At 44.1% G+C, this 15209-nt stretch overlaps 1 protein-coding gene across 1 annotated transcript; it reads left to right on the forward strand.

Annotated features, from left to right (window-relative positions):
* The first annotated feature begins 2654 nt into the window (after positions 1-2654).
* LOC147346980 (boLa class II histocompatibility antigen, DQB*0101 beta chain) lies at positions 2655-10420 on the forward strand. Its single transcript, XM_086370776.1, has 5 exons — positions 2655-2814; positions 4069-4338; positions 8262-8543; positions 9043-9153; positions 10120-10420. The coding sequence occupies exons 1-5, from the start codon at positions 2706-2708 to the stop codon at positions 10131-10133; spliced, it is 786 nt and encodes a 261-aa protein (XP_086226902.1). The 5' UTR covers positions 2655-2705; the 3' UTR covers positions 10134-10420.
* Positions 10421-15209: the final 4789 nt, after the last annotated feature.

Consider the following 15209-nt stretch of genomic DNA (forward strand, 5'->3'; position numbering starts at 1 on the left):
TCTTCCACTCCGAGGGAACAGAGGATGTACCATGAGAGCTTCCCTACAGTGACCTTCACCCATATCAATGACTGTTTCTAGATCCCTCCATCTACTGAAGTGGGATACACACCGCCTCATCCTAAGCTCCCTGCCTCCACAGAGTGATTCAGGTAAATACTTGGAATCAGACCAGGCCAGGCCAGCAGTGACAGCCCTGAGTAACTCAGCACAGATAAGGACAGTGCAGAGAACTCTAGAAAATGTAGAGAATGTTACCTGGCTTGAGGGAAGCAGCAGGCAGACGCCCAAGCCACAGCCTTGCAGATGAGGTTGTAGCCAATCAGAAAAAAGATTTTAAGCTGACACGTGTTGCCAGTTAAAAAGGCTGTGTGAAGAGGCCTGTAAAAAGAGGGTAATCCCCAGGTCTGAGGCAGCCTTCACTGCACAGCCCCAGAACAGGGCGGAGGGAACTTCCTCCTTAGGACAGGAGGGAGGGGAAGGGCCAGAAGCCTCTGTTTATTCCTAGAGACCCTGTGGTGGGCCTGAGGGAACTGAGACACTTTTGGAATCCCTCTCTGACTGTTCTTTGTTGCCCCACAACCCAGTTACTGGTCTGAGCTTGATGTTCCTATTTTATGCTTTTATCCCATCCTGGAACCCTCCTTATTCTGGAGCTACCCTGGTCCTGAGTGTACTAGAGTAGGTGGAAGCCCAGTGACAGATTTCCCAGTCTCAGGTGCCCTGAGACTATACACCTAATTCAGAATATTGAACTAACTCATTGCTTTCATGTGCAACTAAGGGAAACTTCTTGTCATTGCCTCTTCCCTATTTCTTTTTACCTGGTAAACTCTTTGTATTCTGCTTTTAGATCATCTCCTCTCTTCTGAAAGAAGAACCTAAAATTCAGGAAAGACAGAGAAGGAGAGAGAAATTAGAGGGAGAGACACTTATTTTCTTGTTCATTGATATATGCCAGACACTGTTCTAATTGCTCTGTAACCATTTTATACTGTCCTTAGACATGGGCAAGAGAAGTCTGATAAATAAGACATTTATTTAATAAAGCACATTGATACTTCTGCCATTGAGATTTGATTCTTAGGGTTGGCACAGCTCTCTAAACATCAACAGAATTCAAGCCCCAGGAAATGCTTCTTCACAATTTTGCTCTCTATCCTCAAAATTGAAGTTGACAATATCTTAATGCTTTTATGTTAGTTATGTTAGTGGACTATGCCTTTGCACAATCAGACTGTTCAGGAAGAATTTGAGTGGATGAAGATATTTTAAGAGAAAAATCAACTTAACTTTCCAAATACTTTAACTCAAAAGGCATAAATGCAATAGATTCTTTTCTTTTTTATAAGTGTGTTAGTTGCTCAGTAGTGTCTGACTCTTTGAGACTCCATGGACTGTAGCCCATCAGGCTCCTCTGTTCTTAGAATTCCCCAGGCAAGAATACTGGAGTGGGTAGCCATTCCTTTCTCCAGGGGATCTTTCCAACCCAGGGATCAAACTCAGATCTCCTGCATTGCAGGTGGATTCTTTCTCATCCGAGCTACCAGGGAAGCCCTAGATTCTTATGTAATGAAAAATCACTTGCCAACAGGGCTGGCTGTCAATTTTTTAAAGTTTTGGCTGTGCCCCATGGCATGCAGGATCCTAGCTTCACAGAGATTGAGCCCACACTTTCTGCAGTACAGGGCAGAGTTTTAATCACTGGACTGCCAGGGAGGTTCTGATTGTCATTTTTTTTTGCTTGTTTTCTTGTTCCACATATTAACCTGATATTGCGAACAGTTACACATGGCAGCTGAGGAACATGCTGTAATATTAAACAAGTCATATTACCCTTAAGTTTGTATATATGAAGGTCTAGATATAAAATGCATGAAACATGATTCACATTTTATAGAGAAGTTTTAGGCAAAAGGTTCAGTATTTTGTTGACTCTCATAAAGCACATCAATGGTAGAACTGCAGCTCAAAACTATTTCCTTCAAGAACTCTGTTCTTCCCACCCACAACTTAAGGATCTTCAGGGTATCTAAGACAATAAAAGTAAACATCTCTGTGACAATAATTTTCCCTCTCTGAAATATGATCCCCACTTATTTTCCCTTGTGGCTCACACAGCAAAGAATAATCCTCTTGCAATGCAGGAGACCTGGGTTTGATTCCTGGGTCATGAGGATCCTCTGGAGAAGGGAATGACAAACCATTTCAGTATTCTTGCCTTGAGAATTCCATAGACAGAGGATCCTGGAGGGCTACAGTCCATGGGGTTGCAAAGAGTGGAACACAACTCATTAATTAACACTTTCACTTTTATTTTCCCATACCCCAAATTCTAAGAACAATAGGTTTTAAATAAATCACAGAAATATCTACTCTTGAATCTTTTTTTTTTCATTATTTAAACTCCTAAGGCATTCAATATTCAGATATTGTATAACTGGGAGAACATTTTCATCTCAATCCAGTGTAATTTGATTAGGACACAGTGCCAGGCATTAGATTAAGGACCTTCAAAAAAAAATGTCTACCCAGAAACAGATGAAGTTTTTCCGCTCCACTGCTGATTGGTCCCTTTTCTAGGGACTCTCCAATCCTGCCATACATGGAAGCTCTCATAGGCTTTTATTCTGTGAAGTGGTCTCACCAGATCCACTGTGTTTGAGCTGTGTTGACTACCATTACTTCTTCCTTTGTTCTCAATTATGTCTGGGATGGTGGCTCTGTGGATCCCCAGAGGCCTCTGGACAGCAGTTGTGATGGTGACCCTGGTGATGCTGAGCACCCCAGGGGCTGAGGGCAGAGACTCACCAAGTAAGTGCAGGGCAGCTGCTCCCTGGAGCCACCACTCTGGGGAGCAGGCTCTGAGGGACCCTTGGGCTGGGGTGTGATCTTAGGATACTGTCTTTTATCACACATTTCCTCCCATTGGGAATGAGGGCTATGTTACATTCTCATTTCCACCCTCTAAGGACAAGGTGAGGACAATTCCCCTCCCACAGGTTTAACCCTGGGAATGTTGTAACGGGGAGGATGAGACATAGTGTGTATCTACAAGTGCCAGAACAAAGTGAGCATGGGCATTTTTTTTTTAAAGATGTGACTTTCTCCAAAGAAGGCACTGCAGAATCTGTCATTTCAGGGTCCCCCAAGACCTTGTCTGGACTTACTACTACGGGTTGGGGATGTGTAGGGCAGCCATGGTCTCTGCAAGCTCAGCATTTGAGGGGAAGACTGTATATTCCTGACTCTCAGTGGAGGGTTTGTGGAAGCAAACTTTTATTTCTTGAGTGGAGCTGCCTGGGTGACCACAGACAGAATTTTAATCTCAAGTTCCACTGATTTGTAGTCAACTGGTGACTTGACTGATATTCAGAAACTTGAGGATGGACAGGATTTAGGACAAAGGAGAACATAAAAAGAGAATACATATTTGATTATATATTAGCTCTAATCTAATTTGAAAGTCCATACTCTTTCTGTGAATAAACTGCCCTTTTTAGGACTGGGGGGTGGGTGGGGTGGGGTTTGCTGGTCCCTTCAAACCACACAGGAGTCGGGTGCGGGGGGCAGAAACTCAAGAGTAAGCCAAGGCATTGTAAGGACACTTTGCTGGGGACCAAGAGAATACTCCTGTCAGGAGGAGGGCAAGCTTAATTCTACAGGTCCTTTGCCATCCCTTGAACTCTCCTGCTCTCGTTTGTCTCTGAGGTTCCCAGGAGTTCAGGGTAAAATCGGATTTCATGTGAGAATCTTTAAGTACAGAGATGGATGCAAAATCAACCTGCCGCCCTGTTTACTTGATTCTGAGCCTCTAGGGATCACAGGTCCTAGGGCTCCCTCAGCGTCAGGCCTCCTCACATCCTGGGAGCCTGGGGAGGAACCGCTCGAGGACCCGGGTTCACAGCAGAAGGCGCAGGGCCGGGCTGGAGAGGAACAGGGGTTGAGAGGCGGCGGGTTTCAGGTTTACGGACCCCGCTGGCGGCGGCCGGCACCTCCCCATCTGGCCGAGCGGCCGCCGCGTGGGGCTGTGGAGCTGCGCCTGACCGAGCTGCTGTTTCCCCGCAGAGGATTTCGTGGTCCAGTTTAAGGGCCTGTGTTACTTCACCAACGGGACGGAGCGGGTGCGGCACGTGACCAGATACATCTACAACCAGGAGGAGTACGTGCGGTTCGACAGCGACTGGGACTTGTACCGGGCGCTGACCCCGCTGGGGCGGCCGGACGCCGAGTACTGGAACAGCCAGAAGGACATCCTGGAGCAGACGCGGGCCGAGGCGGACACGGTGTGCAGACACAACTACCAGGCGGAGCTCATCACATCCTTGCAGCGGCGAGGTGAGTGCTGGCTGCCCTCCGCGGGGTCGCCCTACCCTCTCCAGGACTTCGCTCGGGGAGGGGGCTGAATCCTCCGGAGAGGGGGGTCCCCAGACCCACGGATGGGACAGAGAGGCGCTGAGAGACAGGGGACCGAGGGCACAGCGTGTGGGGCGGGGGCATCGAATTTGGCAGCCCTGGAGACTTCCCTGCAGAGGCGGCCCGGCCTGCCCGGTGTGGGTCACCTCTCGAAGGCCCCGTCCTGTGCTGTTATTTCCATTCATTCTGCACCTCCCCGCCTGGTGCCTTTGGCGTATTTGCTTCCTGGAGGCCTGACAGCTCAGCTTGGTGGCCTTAGGGTTACTTCCGGGTGCTCTTAGGGCAACTTGAACTCGTGGTGCTGTATTACAGTCATGAAATAATACATTTTCACTTTTTGGTTTCAAATTATTATTCACCGTAATCCTGGTTTCTTAAATGGATATCACTATATCACTGGGCCTGGACTTCTTTCAGCCACGGGGCTGTCTTAATTATCCCTGTGTGCCTAGTCTGACACACTGGCAGGTAGTATGAACTCCATAAAACTTTGTTAAATTAATGAATAAATGTACTCTGTTGCCCATCCACTTAGGCTCAAGAGAAACAGAAAGGTAAATAGTGCCTTAAAAATGACTTTATCAATTATTCTTTACTATTTTGCTCAATGCTTTAAAGTAAATTCTTATTGACTTGAATGGATTTAGAATTTGTGAATGCAAAATTAACAATGTAGAATTTGTGAATGCAAAGTCTGAGGGAAAAAGTGTTTGCTAAAAAAAGCCCCCAACACTTGAATGGTATTGTAAGAGAGAGTTTTAATTTCTTAGAAAAGGTCAACAAATGGCATAGTAGAAAGACTGAAGTTTTGGGATAAATAAAGTAATGCCATAAAATTACTGAATAAACATTATTTCTAGTTTCTTTTATGTTTTTTTATGAGAAGTTTTTAGTTTTTTTATGAGAAGGCAGTGGCACCCCACTCCAGTACTTTTGCCTGGAAAATCCCATGGATGGAGGAGCCTGGTGGGCTGCAGTCCATGGGGTCGATAGAGTCAGACACGACTGAGCAACTTCCCTTTCACTTTTCACTTTCATGCATTGGAGAAGGAAATGGCAACCCACTCCAGTGTTCTTGCCTGGAGAATCCCAGGGACGGGGGAGCCTGGTGGGCTGCCGTCTATGGGGTCGCACAGAGTCGGACACGACTGAAGTGACTTAGCAGTAGCAGCTAGTTTCTTTTGGCCTAAACCCTGCCTTTGCTCCCTTCCTCTCCCCTCTCCCAACATTTCCATCCACTTCCGAAATTATACCCATGTAATAAGCAACTAGTTCTAGACAATTATCTTACCAAACACCATCTGTATTATGCTACTTCATTTCACAACTACCTTAACAATCAGCATCACCATTTTATATACACTATTTGTTGTTGTTCAGTCACTCAGTTATGTCTGACTCTTTGCGACCCCATGGACTAATATTGGTACATAATAAACAGCTTAAGTAAGTACATCATAGTTATTCCCTAAGTTGTGAAGTGTTCTCCGAATACAAAACAGTCATCATGTTCTTTACTACATGTGTATAGCATCTAACAGAAGCAAAACCTCCATTAAAGTCAGTTATGACCAGAAGCAGCAGTACCAGTCTGTTTCTGCCTGTTTTCAATGGTAGTGGGATGAAATGATATATTCAAAGGGCTGAAAACTCACTGATTAATCCCTAGTTTGACTCCAGTGTTATCTATACAGGTTCAAATAACTTTTAGCTTACTTCACAGTCTTGCCTTCTTCTTCATCCTAATGTCAATGAGTACTTATATTGAGGGCAGGAGGAGAGGGGGCAACAGAGGATGAAATGGCTGGATGGCATCACTGACTCAATGGACATGAGTTTGAGCAAATTCTGGAAGATAGGAAAGGATTAACTGAAGCCTGGTGTGCTGCAGTCCATGGGGTCACAGAGTTGTACACGACTTAGTGACTGAACAACAACTTATATTTTTGTTATTTCAGTTCTTTTTCATAAAAAAACTATTCTAACATTTTTCTCTTGAACTTGTGCCTTCTACTTTTACTCCCAATCTGTTTAAGATGAACAGATTTTATAAGTCCACATAGCTGATTATGACTTCAGTCAGAGCCCAGGAAGAAGAACCTGATCAAGAGTCAAGACCAAACAAAAGCATGCTTCCTTCCAGATGATGGCTCATGAGTGACATGTAATTGGGGTAATTTGACTGCCTGCTCACCTCAGCAAGTCACAGTTAAATGTTTATATAACATTCTCATTAACTCAGGCCAACTGCTGCAAGAATCTCAGAATATTTTCTATAGAGAATACATGCGATAATGTCTGATTTCAGAACAAGACAGTTATTCTTAATAGCAGGGGAATGGAGTAGGATAGGGAGCCAGCAGTTACACTTACTTGAATATTAAAAGAAAAAAGAGGAAATTAGAGAACATAACATGTTATCAAATAACTAAACCACACGTGAAATATTTACTATGGTTTCAGGCTAAGAGAATGAGGGCGATTCAGTACAATGCCTAGATAAATAAAGGGTAAGATGTGTTAAAGAATTTGGGAGGTATGTTGCATTTGATGATGAGTAGCAATCCTAGAAGATAAAGGAATTGAAACATAGTCAAACATTTTATCATTGTTACTTGTTTTTAAAGTCCCCTTTCCTTTACTTCAAAAATTACAAACTTTTAAAATAACATTCTTTTTTTGTTTGTTTCTATTACTAGATTGCAAGTTCTGTGAAGCCAGGGGCCATGTTCTTGTATATCATTGAATTTCCTGTGCTTGTCAAATTTATGTTTGTTGATTGGATTAATAAGTGAATCAAAGAATAAATAAAATATAGGTGGGATATATGATGTGGAGATGGAAGTTTATATATCATTTAAAATAATATATGTAGCTAATTGTATTTATTTATCATTATTATTTTTGGCTGCACTGGGTCTTCATTGCAGCACTTGGGCTGCAAGCGAGATTTTAGTTGTCCCACCGTGGATGGAACCTGTGACCCCTGCATTTGGGAGTGTTGAGTCATACACTGGATCATCAGGGAAGTCCCTGGAAGTTTATGTATCTTAATGCAATGTGTGTGTGTGTGTGTGTGTGTGTGTGTGTGAAGTTCACTAGAGTATGGCATCTGAGCTAAGGTTAGGCTAAAAGCTGAGAGAGGTGCTTTGTTGACTGGCAACATGTAAGAAGAGCATGCTCTTGCTCTCAAATTTTGTTAATATTGCAGGCTAAGAATTATAGAATATAGCTTGTTTGAGAAGCATTGCTTGTAGGAAGGATGGAATAGTCATTGTTGACCTACTTTACCGGACATAGAAATGTCTATACTTTCTTAATTCTCAGTCCATGTTGCTGTTCCTGAGGCCACGACTAATGTTGATCATCTCAGCCAGCAGGTGGGAGTCAAAGCTGCTGGATTTTCTCTACTGTGGGGAGCACAGGGACTAACAGAAAACGGTATCACAAGTCACCAGTGCTGATCCTGGTGGTCACCTTTAATAGGTGGGGGAGAAAACAAGTCCATGTGCTTTTTAAAAAAATTTATTAAAAAAATAATTTATAATTATTTATAATTTTTAATTTATAATTATTTTTAATTTATAATTTTAAAATGCTCCATTATCACTTATTATTGATAGAATAACTCCCATAGAGTGATTGCAACGATCTCTTGAGACTGAAAAGGAAACTGACCAATGTGTTTATTCAATCTAATTAAATGACTCAGCATGGATCTAAATCCAAGGCTTGGAATCCAAGGATCTTTCCACTCTGGTACCAAGGAATGACTCCTGCCTATGGAAGACGTGCTGTGTGGTCTCACGTCTCACTGTATCTTTTCCTGTCTGTTTCTCCCTCAGTGGAACCTACAGTGACCATCTCCCCATCCAGGACTGAGGCTCTAAACCACCACAACCTGCTGGTCTGCTCGGTGACGGATTTCTATCCCAGCCAGATCAAGGTTCGGTGGTTCCGGAATGACCGGGAGGAGACAGCCGGCGTTGTGTCCACCCCTCTTATTAGAAACGGGGACTGGACCTTCCAGATCCTCGTGATGCTGGAGATGACCCCCCAGCGAGGAGATGTCTACACCTGCCGTGTGGAGCACCCCAGCCTCCAGAGCCCCATCATGGTGGAGTGGCGTAAGGGCACTAGGTTTCCTTTCACTGTGGGCCCTACAGGACAGGGGTGGGCAGAGTTTCCCTGGTCCATACCCTCTCATCCCTTGTCCCCAGCATCACTACTGAACTGGAAATCACAGGACACAAGAGTGCTCATGCCTTCTAGCACAGGCATCAGAAGAGCCAAATCACATTGTCTTTTCACATAGAGGGAGCTCACTCTACACATCATGGCCCCAGAGCCCAGCCTGGTAGCTCTGTAGAACTGACTGGTGACCACAGTCTTAAGGTCTAAGGTTATGGAAGTGTCCCTGAGAGCAGGGATCCACTTTCACCTTCTCTCACCTGCCCACTGTGTCCAAAGATCCATTGGTGGGTCCCTCCCCTGGGGATGGTCGAAATGGAGAGCCAGGTTCCCCTGACACCTCCACCTCCTGTACCTCAGACTAGACCTCAAGCTTCCTAAAGGGACACCGTCAGATGTGGGGACAAACGCTGACACTCAGGCTCTGCTCCCCAGGGGCACAGTCTGAATCTGCCCAGAGCAAGATGCTGAGTGGTGTTGGAGGCTTCGTGCTGGGGCTGATCTTCCTTGGGCTGGGCCTCATCATCCATCACAGGAGCCAGAAGGGTAAGGAACTCTGGGGAAATGGGAACATGGGCTGTGATTGAGACCGTCTGTTCAGGGCAGCCTCTGCCTCTGGATGTAGCTCTTTCTTCCTGATCCTGAAAGGGGGAGGTGATGCTGGGGGTGAGAGGAAATGAACAACCTAGGGAGACATTGGAGTCTGACTTTACTGATTTGAAAGGGTAGCCCTGCCATGGAGATGACAGGTGGGACTTATTCTAAGACTTCTTTAAAGTTCATCATTGTCTCATGGGCTCCTTTCTGAAAACTTCCTCCATTAAGAGGGTCAGAGCACTGGTTTCCTTTCCTTCTAGTGACAGCTTCATTCATTTGGGGGAATTTTAGCTTAGGGCAGTTAAGGCCTGTGGTCAATGGATAAGAAAGAAATACATTTCCCCTTGAGTTGCTTATCTCATTTTCCTTTGGGGTGAGTAAGGCAGTGCCTGTTTGTGTCATGAGATCTTTTGTAGGACATTGTGGGCCCCTACCAGCAGGTGCTCTATTTCTGTTCTGTGTCAGTGGGGATTGTGGGGACAGATAAAGGAGGGAAGGGTGTGAGGTGAGTGTGCCTGGGTGCAGTGTCTCATTCATAACCTGTTCCCTGCTATGGAATCAAGAGTTAGGGAAGAAGTTTCTGTAGGAGGTTCTGTAGGAAGCTCTTGAGATTGTTCCCCAGAATCAGGCCATAACTTTGATGGCATCTTTCTGTGACACTCGGAGCCAGAGCTCTGATTTGAAAGATAGACACCAGGATATCACCTACTTTGTGCCACATGTTGGTGGCTACTGCCTGTGGGCATTTATAAGTGATTGAATGTGGTGGACAGAAGGTGAGCTGTCATTGAATTTACTAAAAAATTGAAATCTTCATATCCCCCAGAAGGACAACAGCTGCTCGCCTGCTTCCTGTGCCTCGTTGTCAGGTTAAAGTATGAGTCCTGTGTGCTGATCACGCTCTCTCTTCTACAGGGCTCATGCGTTGATTCCTGAGGATATTTTGGGATTGGTGTTTGCTCTTCTATAATGCGTGCCTGACCTTGCCCGGAATTCCCAGATGCCTGTCAGCCTGTCCTACTCTGAGATCAGAGTCAGTCACCAAGTCATTTCCCGTGGCCATCCCCCAACCATGGATCTGGCTGTGATTCTGCTTCCTCCACTGACCCTGGAACCTCTGCCTGTGCATTGTCAGCTGCATCTACTCAGACCCCAAGAGCTTCCTCTGCTCCCATTTTTACCCAACAGAGTATGCAAAAGAAACACATTGAAATAATTTACCAGGCTGTAGAGTTTTTTTTTAAATCATAATTAAACATGATTATGAGTTATCTGTACTCTGAACCTCCTTAAATGAGTAGAGGTAGGAACCACTGCAGAATGAAGGAAACTATTTTGGGGTGAACCAGCCAACTGAGGACCAGGAGACTAGAAGCACCACTGTGTGCCATGTAGGGGTGGGTGGACAGAAGAGAAAGAAAATCAACTTTTCTCTGTCTACACCTTTGTCATTATGTATCTGCATCTCTCTATTTTCTGCATCTTTCTTTCTTACCACCTCACATCATATCACTGTTTCTGTGTTTGTGTGTCTGACCCTATCTCTGTTATATGTTTCTAGATTGTCTTCCAGAGTTTTAATTATTCTAGGAAGGATTCTGTCTGGCCCAGCCTCGGTAACATGCACACCTTTCAGAAACATCATCCTATACATGGCATACAGACTCCTGGCGTTGTGCCCATCCCCCTGATTAGGAAATGACTTCCCAACATGGAGTCTGCATCAGTCAAATGGAGTATTCCAGTCTACAGAGCCTCCTTAGTGTGGAGTGGCTTAAGAGGAGTTTGTTTTTTGTGGACCCCAAAAGACAAATGGCAGAGTTCCCTCCAGCTCTAGGGTCTCTCATTGGAGGTACTGACTCACATTCATCCCAACCCTCAGGTCCTGCACAGTCATCTTATGGCATCACAGCCCTAAAAGCTAGTCTTCATCTCGGTCCCTGGGATTAATCACTAAGATGTGTGGCTGGGTGCTTATCTTTGAGGTTATGGACAGCTATGCCTCTGAGGACCAGACATCCCCTTTTCCTTGATCACTCATCCACTCACTGTACCTGAGGAGGCAATGGAAGGTCATTCCCTCTCCTGGGAAGTTCAGGCTTTCTTGAGATCTTTATCTCTTGTACCCCAGGATGCACTCCAGGTCATCAGCCAGGGACACAGTGGAGTGTGGGGACTCAAGATTCTGCTTCCTAAGGAGGTCATAGTCTGAATCTGCCCAGAGCAAGATGCTGAGTGGAGTCAGAGGTTTTGTGCTGACTTTGCATCTTCCTTAGGATGGGTGTTGCCATTCACAATAGGAGTAAAGAGAGAGTGACATTATGGGGAAATTGGGAGGGCTTGTGTGGGGTGTCCATGGAGACGGGCTCAGTATGCAGCTCTTTGATTTTGATCCTGCAAAGGCAAGAGGCAGGACTGGAGATTGAACCAGGTTCACAGTTTAGGGAGACACTGAGATCTGACTTTTCTAGTTGAAATATAAGACCTTTTCACAGGAGTGAAAAGATGAGCGTATTCTGTGACATGCTTACAGTTCAACTTTGTCACACAGGCCCCATGCAGGAAGATTCCTTCTTAATGAGAGGTCAATATCTTCTTTAATTCCTGCCTGTGACAGTTTCATAGAAATAATGTTTTTTTTTTGCATCAAGATTTCATTAGGAATATAATCCTTTATTGATCATTTAATTTAAAATAACAAGTGTGTTTTTGGGAGGGTGAAGTAGAAAAGAATAGTTTTATTGCTTTTCCAGGCAAAGGGGACACAGCAAGCTCCTGCCTTTGAAACAAGTACATCTTTTATAAACAAGTTTGCTGGCCAAAAAAACTCAAGTTTTAGTAAATATGTAGCTTGGAGAAAAGTACATGTACTAGAGAACAACCTGTTTGTTATGAGCATTTGGGCTTATCATCAATTAGATCAGTCAGTATGTCTTTCAGGGACAGTGGTGTTCAACAATATTCCATAAACTTCTGTATATTTCCCAGCCTCCTTGGCAGTTAGGTTGGAGTCATGTAACTGGCACCAGCCAATGAAACTTAAAAGTGGGTGTAAGTTCTGCATGCTGTCCCTGTTAATGCAAGCCTGGAAAGCATTGTTGAGGTGATGGTGCACAAGATGTTGGAAACCGTATAACCTGAATTCCTTGAATGATTGTGGAATGGAGTCCCTTTTAGTGAGCTAAGCCATTGAGATTAAATTTTTACTGTGGTTTAACATCTTACTGTAACATAACTTTGCTTGACTATAATGGAATGCTTACCTGAAGAATAAAGTTCGTACGTTAGAAGATGAGCCAGTGGAGTTAATGGAAGTTAAGAGATGATGAATTTTTAAAAACATTTGTTTGTTTGCTTTCTTCTACCTGACAGTATAAGTATTCCCAGTGACTAGAACAGTGCTTCTGCAGGGCATGCTGTTGAGAGGGTAACAGGTAGGAAAGCCATGGGTCTCCAAACAGAGCAAATAGGCTGCAAGTGTCTCTTAAAATTCTGTGTTGCCATGATGACACCTGGTTCCACCAGAACTTAACTTTTCTCAAACCTTGGGCTGATAACAGCTCAACAAACCAGTATTCATATCAATTGTTTTATGGCTGGGGGATGACACACTTCGTGCCATCCTATCTCAAAAATGTACATTGTGGGAGGGGGCCTGGTGAAACTCCGTCAACCTTGAGGTGTCTCTCTTATCTGATTAATAGCTTTCTAAACATCTGGCGCTAGTAAAGTAATGCTCAAAATTCTCCAAACCAGGCTTCAGCAATATGTGAACTGTGAACTTCCTGATGTTCAAGCTGGTTTTAGAAAAGGCAGAGGAACCAGAGATCATACTGCCAACATCCGCTGGATCATAGAAAAAGCAAGAGAGTTCTAGAAAAACATCTATTTCTGCTTTATTGACTATGCCAAAGCCTTTGACTGTGTGGATCACAATAAACTGTGGAAAATTCTGAAAGAGATGGGAATACCAGACCACCTGACTGGCCTCTTGAGAAACCTGTATGCAGGTCAGGAAGCAACAGTTAGAACTGGACATGGAACAACAGACTGGTTCCAAATAGGAAAAGGAGTATGTCAAGGCTGTATATTGTCACCCTGCTTATTTAACTTCTATGCAGAGTACATCATGAGAAACGCTGGGCTGGAAGAAGCACAAGTTGGAATCAAGATTGTCGGGAGAAATATCAATAACCTCAGATATGCAGATGACACCACCCTTATGGCAGAAAGTGAAGAGGAACTAAAAAGCCTCTTGATGAAAGTGAAAGAGGAGAGTGAAAAAGTTGGCTTAAAGCGCAACATTCAGAAAACGAAGATCATGGCATCTGTTCTCATCACTTCATGGGAAATAGATGGGAAACAGTGGAAACGGTGGCAGACTTTATTTTTTTAGGCTCCAAAATCACTGCAGATGGTGATTGCAGCCATGAAATTAAAAGACGCTTACTCCTTGGAAGGAAAGTTATGACCAACCTAGATAGCATATTCAAAAGCAGAGACATTATTTTGCCAACAAAGGTCCATCTAGTCAAGGCTATGGTTTTTCCAGTGGTCATGTATGGATGTGAGAGTTGGACTGTGAAGAAAGCTGAGTGCCAAACAATTGATGCTTTTGAACTATGATGTTGGAGAAGACTCTTGAGAGTCCCTTGGACTGCAAGGAGATCCAACCAGTCCATTCTGAAGGAGATCAGTCCTGGGATTTCTTCAGAAGGAATGATGCTAAAGCTGAAACTCCAGTACTTTGGCCACCTCACGCAAAGAGTTGACTCATTGGAAAAGACTCTGATGCTGGGAGGGATTGGGGGCAGGAGGAGAAGGGGACGACAGAGGATGAGATGGCTGGATGGCATCACTGACTCGATGGACGTGAGTCTCAGTGAACTCCGGGAGTTGGTGATGGACAGGGAGGCCTGGCGTGCTGCGATTCATGGAGTCGCAAAGAGTCGGACACGACTGAGTGACTAAACTGAACTGAACTGAAACATCCGACTAAAGACTAGTGGGGGTCGGGGGGCACTCTCTGTCCCTCTTCTGATGTCTATGTCAGAAACTTTGTCCCTTTTCATACGTTAATAAAACTCTGCTATACAAAAGCTCTTGAGTGATCAAGCCTGGCCCCTGGTCCCGAAGCTAAATCTACTTCGGAGATCAAGAATCCCATACCGTTCACTGTAAGCTAGCACTGCCCTGAACCACCTAGTCTCCACCCTTTGGGAATGAAGGGTTTATTCCCTCAGTTGTTGGGAATGTTCCTGACTGATACTTCTCAGCTGTTTGTCCTCCTTTGGAATTACTTTAGCTGAGGAGAGCTGTCTATCCAGTTTTGTTCCACTTCCCAAGGGAATTCACCTCCAATGGCAGCTCATTGCAGGGCTATAAAGGCCCTGAGTCTTGCCTTAACTTGTGTCAACTCTGAAGGACTCTTATAGCTTTGGAACTCCCTGGGGTTAAGCTGAGGACATTTTCTTGACTGCATAGTGGCCTAGCTTCTAAAATCAAGAGTCATTTTATATAATTCTTGTTTTAGTTTCTATTATAATATAAATATATTTAGTTTTGTGTCTTCTTCCCTTCAATATGACCAGTGTTTTTATCACTCTTCTTAGAAGATGAAGGTATTGGTGTCACTATGCTTTCCTTCACCTCTTCTTTATGCTTCCACTTGCCAAATTGTGCTGTCAGGTCTTTTAAAAAATATATTGTCAAAGTTGGAAATATTGGCATTCTTCCATAATAGTAATTGTCTTTGGGCTTTGCTCATAGCTTAATTTTAAAAGTTGGGTGGAGGGAAGTTCTTTATCACTTTTAACTTTATGTAATCATTTTAGGCTTGCCTTGGAGCTTCAGTAGTATGATTTTTTTTCTTGTCCTGGGTTGAATCCGCTGTTTCTTGAATTCTTTGCTTTCCTATTTTCTGAATAACAGCCTCACTTTTCCAAGTCATATTCTTAATCAACAAGTCATAATCTTAATCAACAATCAGTAAAACTATGTGTGGT

This window comes from Bos grunniens, chromosome 23 (genome assembly GCF_055505025.1).
Source record: "Bos grunniens cultivar Pamir isolate PY7600 chromosome 23, Bosgru_T2T1.0, whole genome shotgun sequence".
Lineage (NCBI taxonomy): Eukaryota > Metazoa > Chordata > Mammalia > Artiodactyla > Bovidae > Bos > Bos grunniens.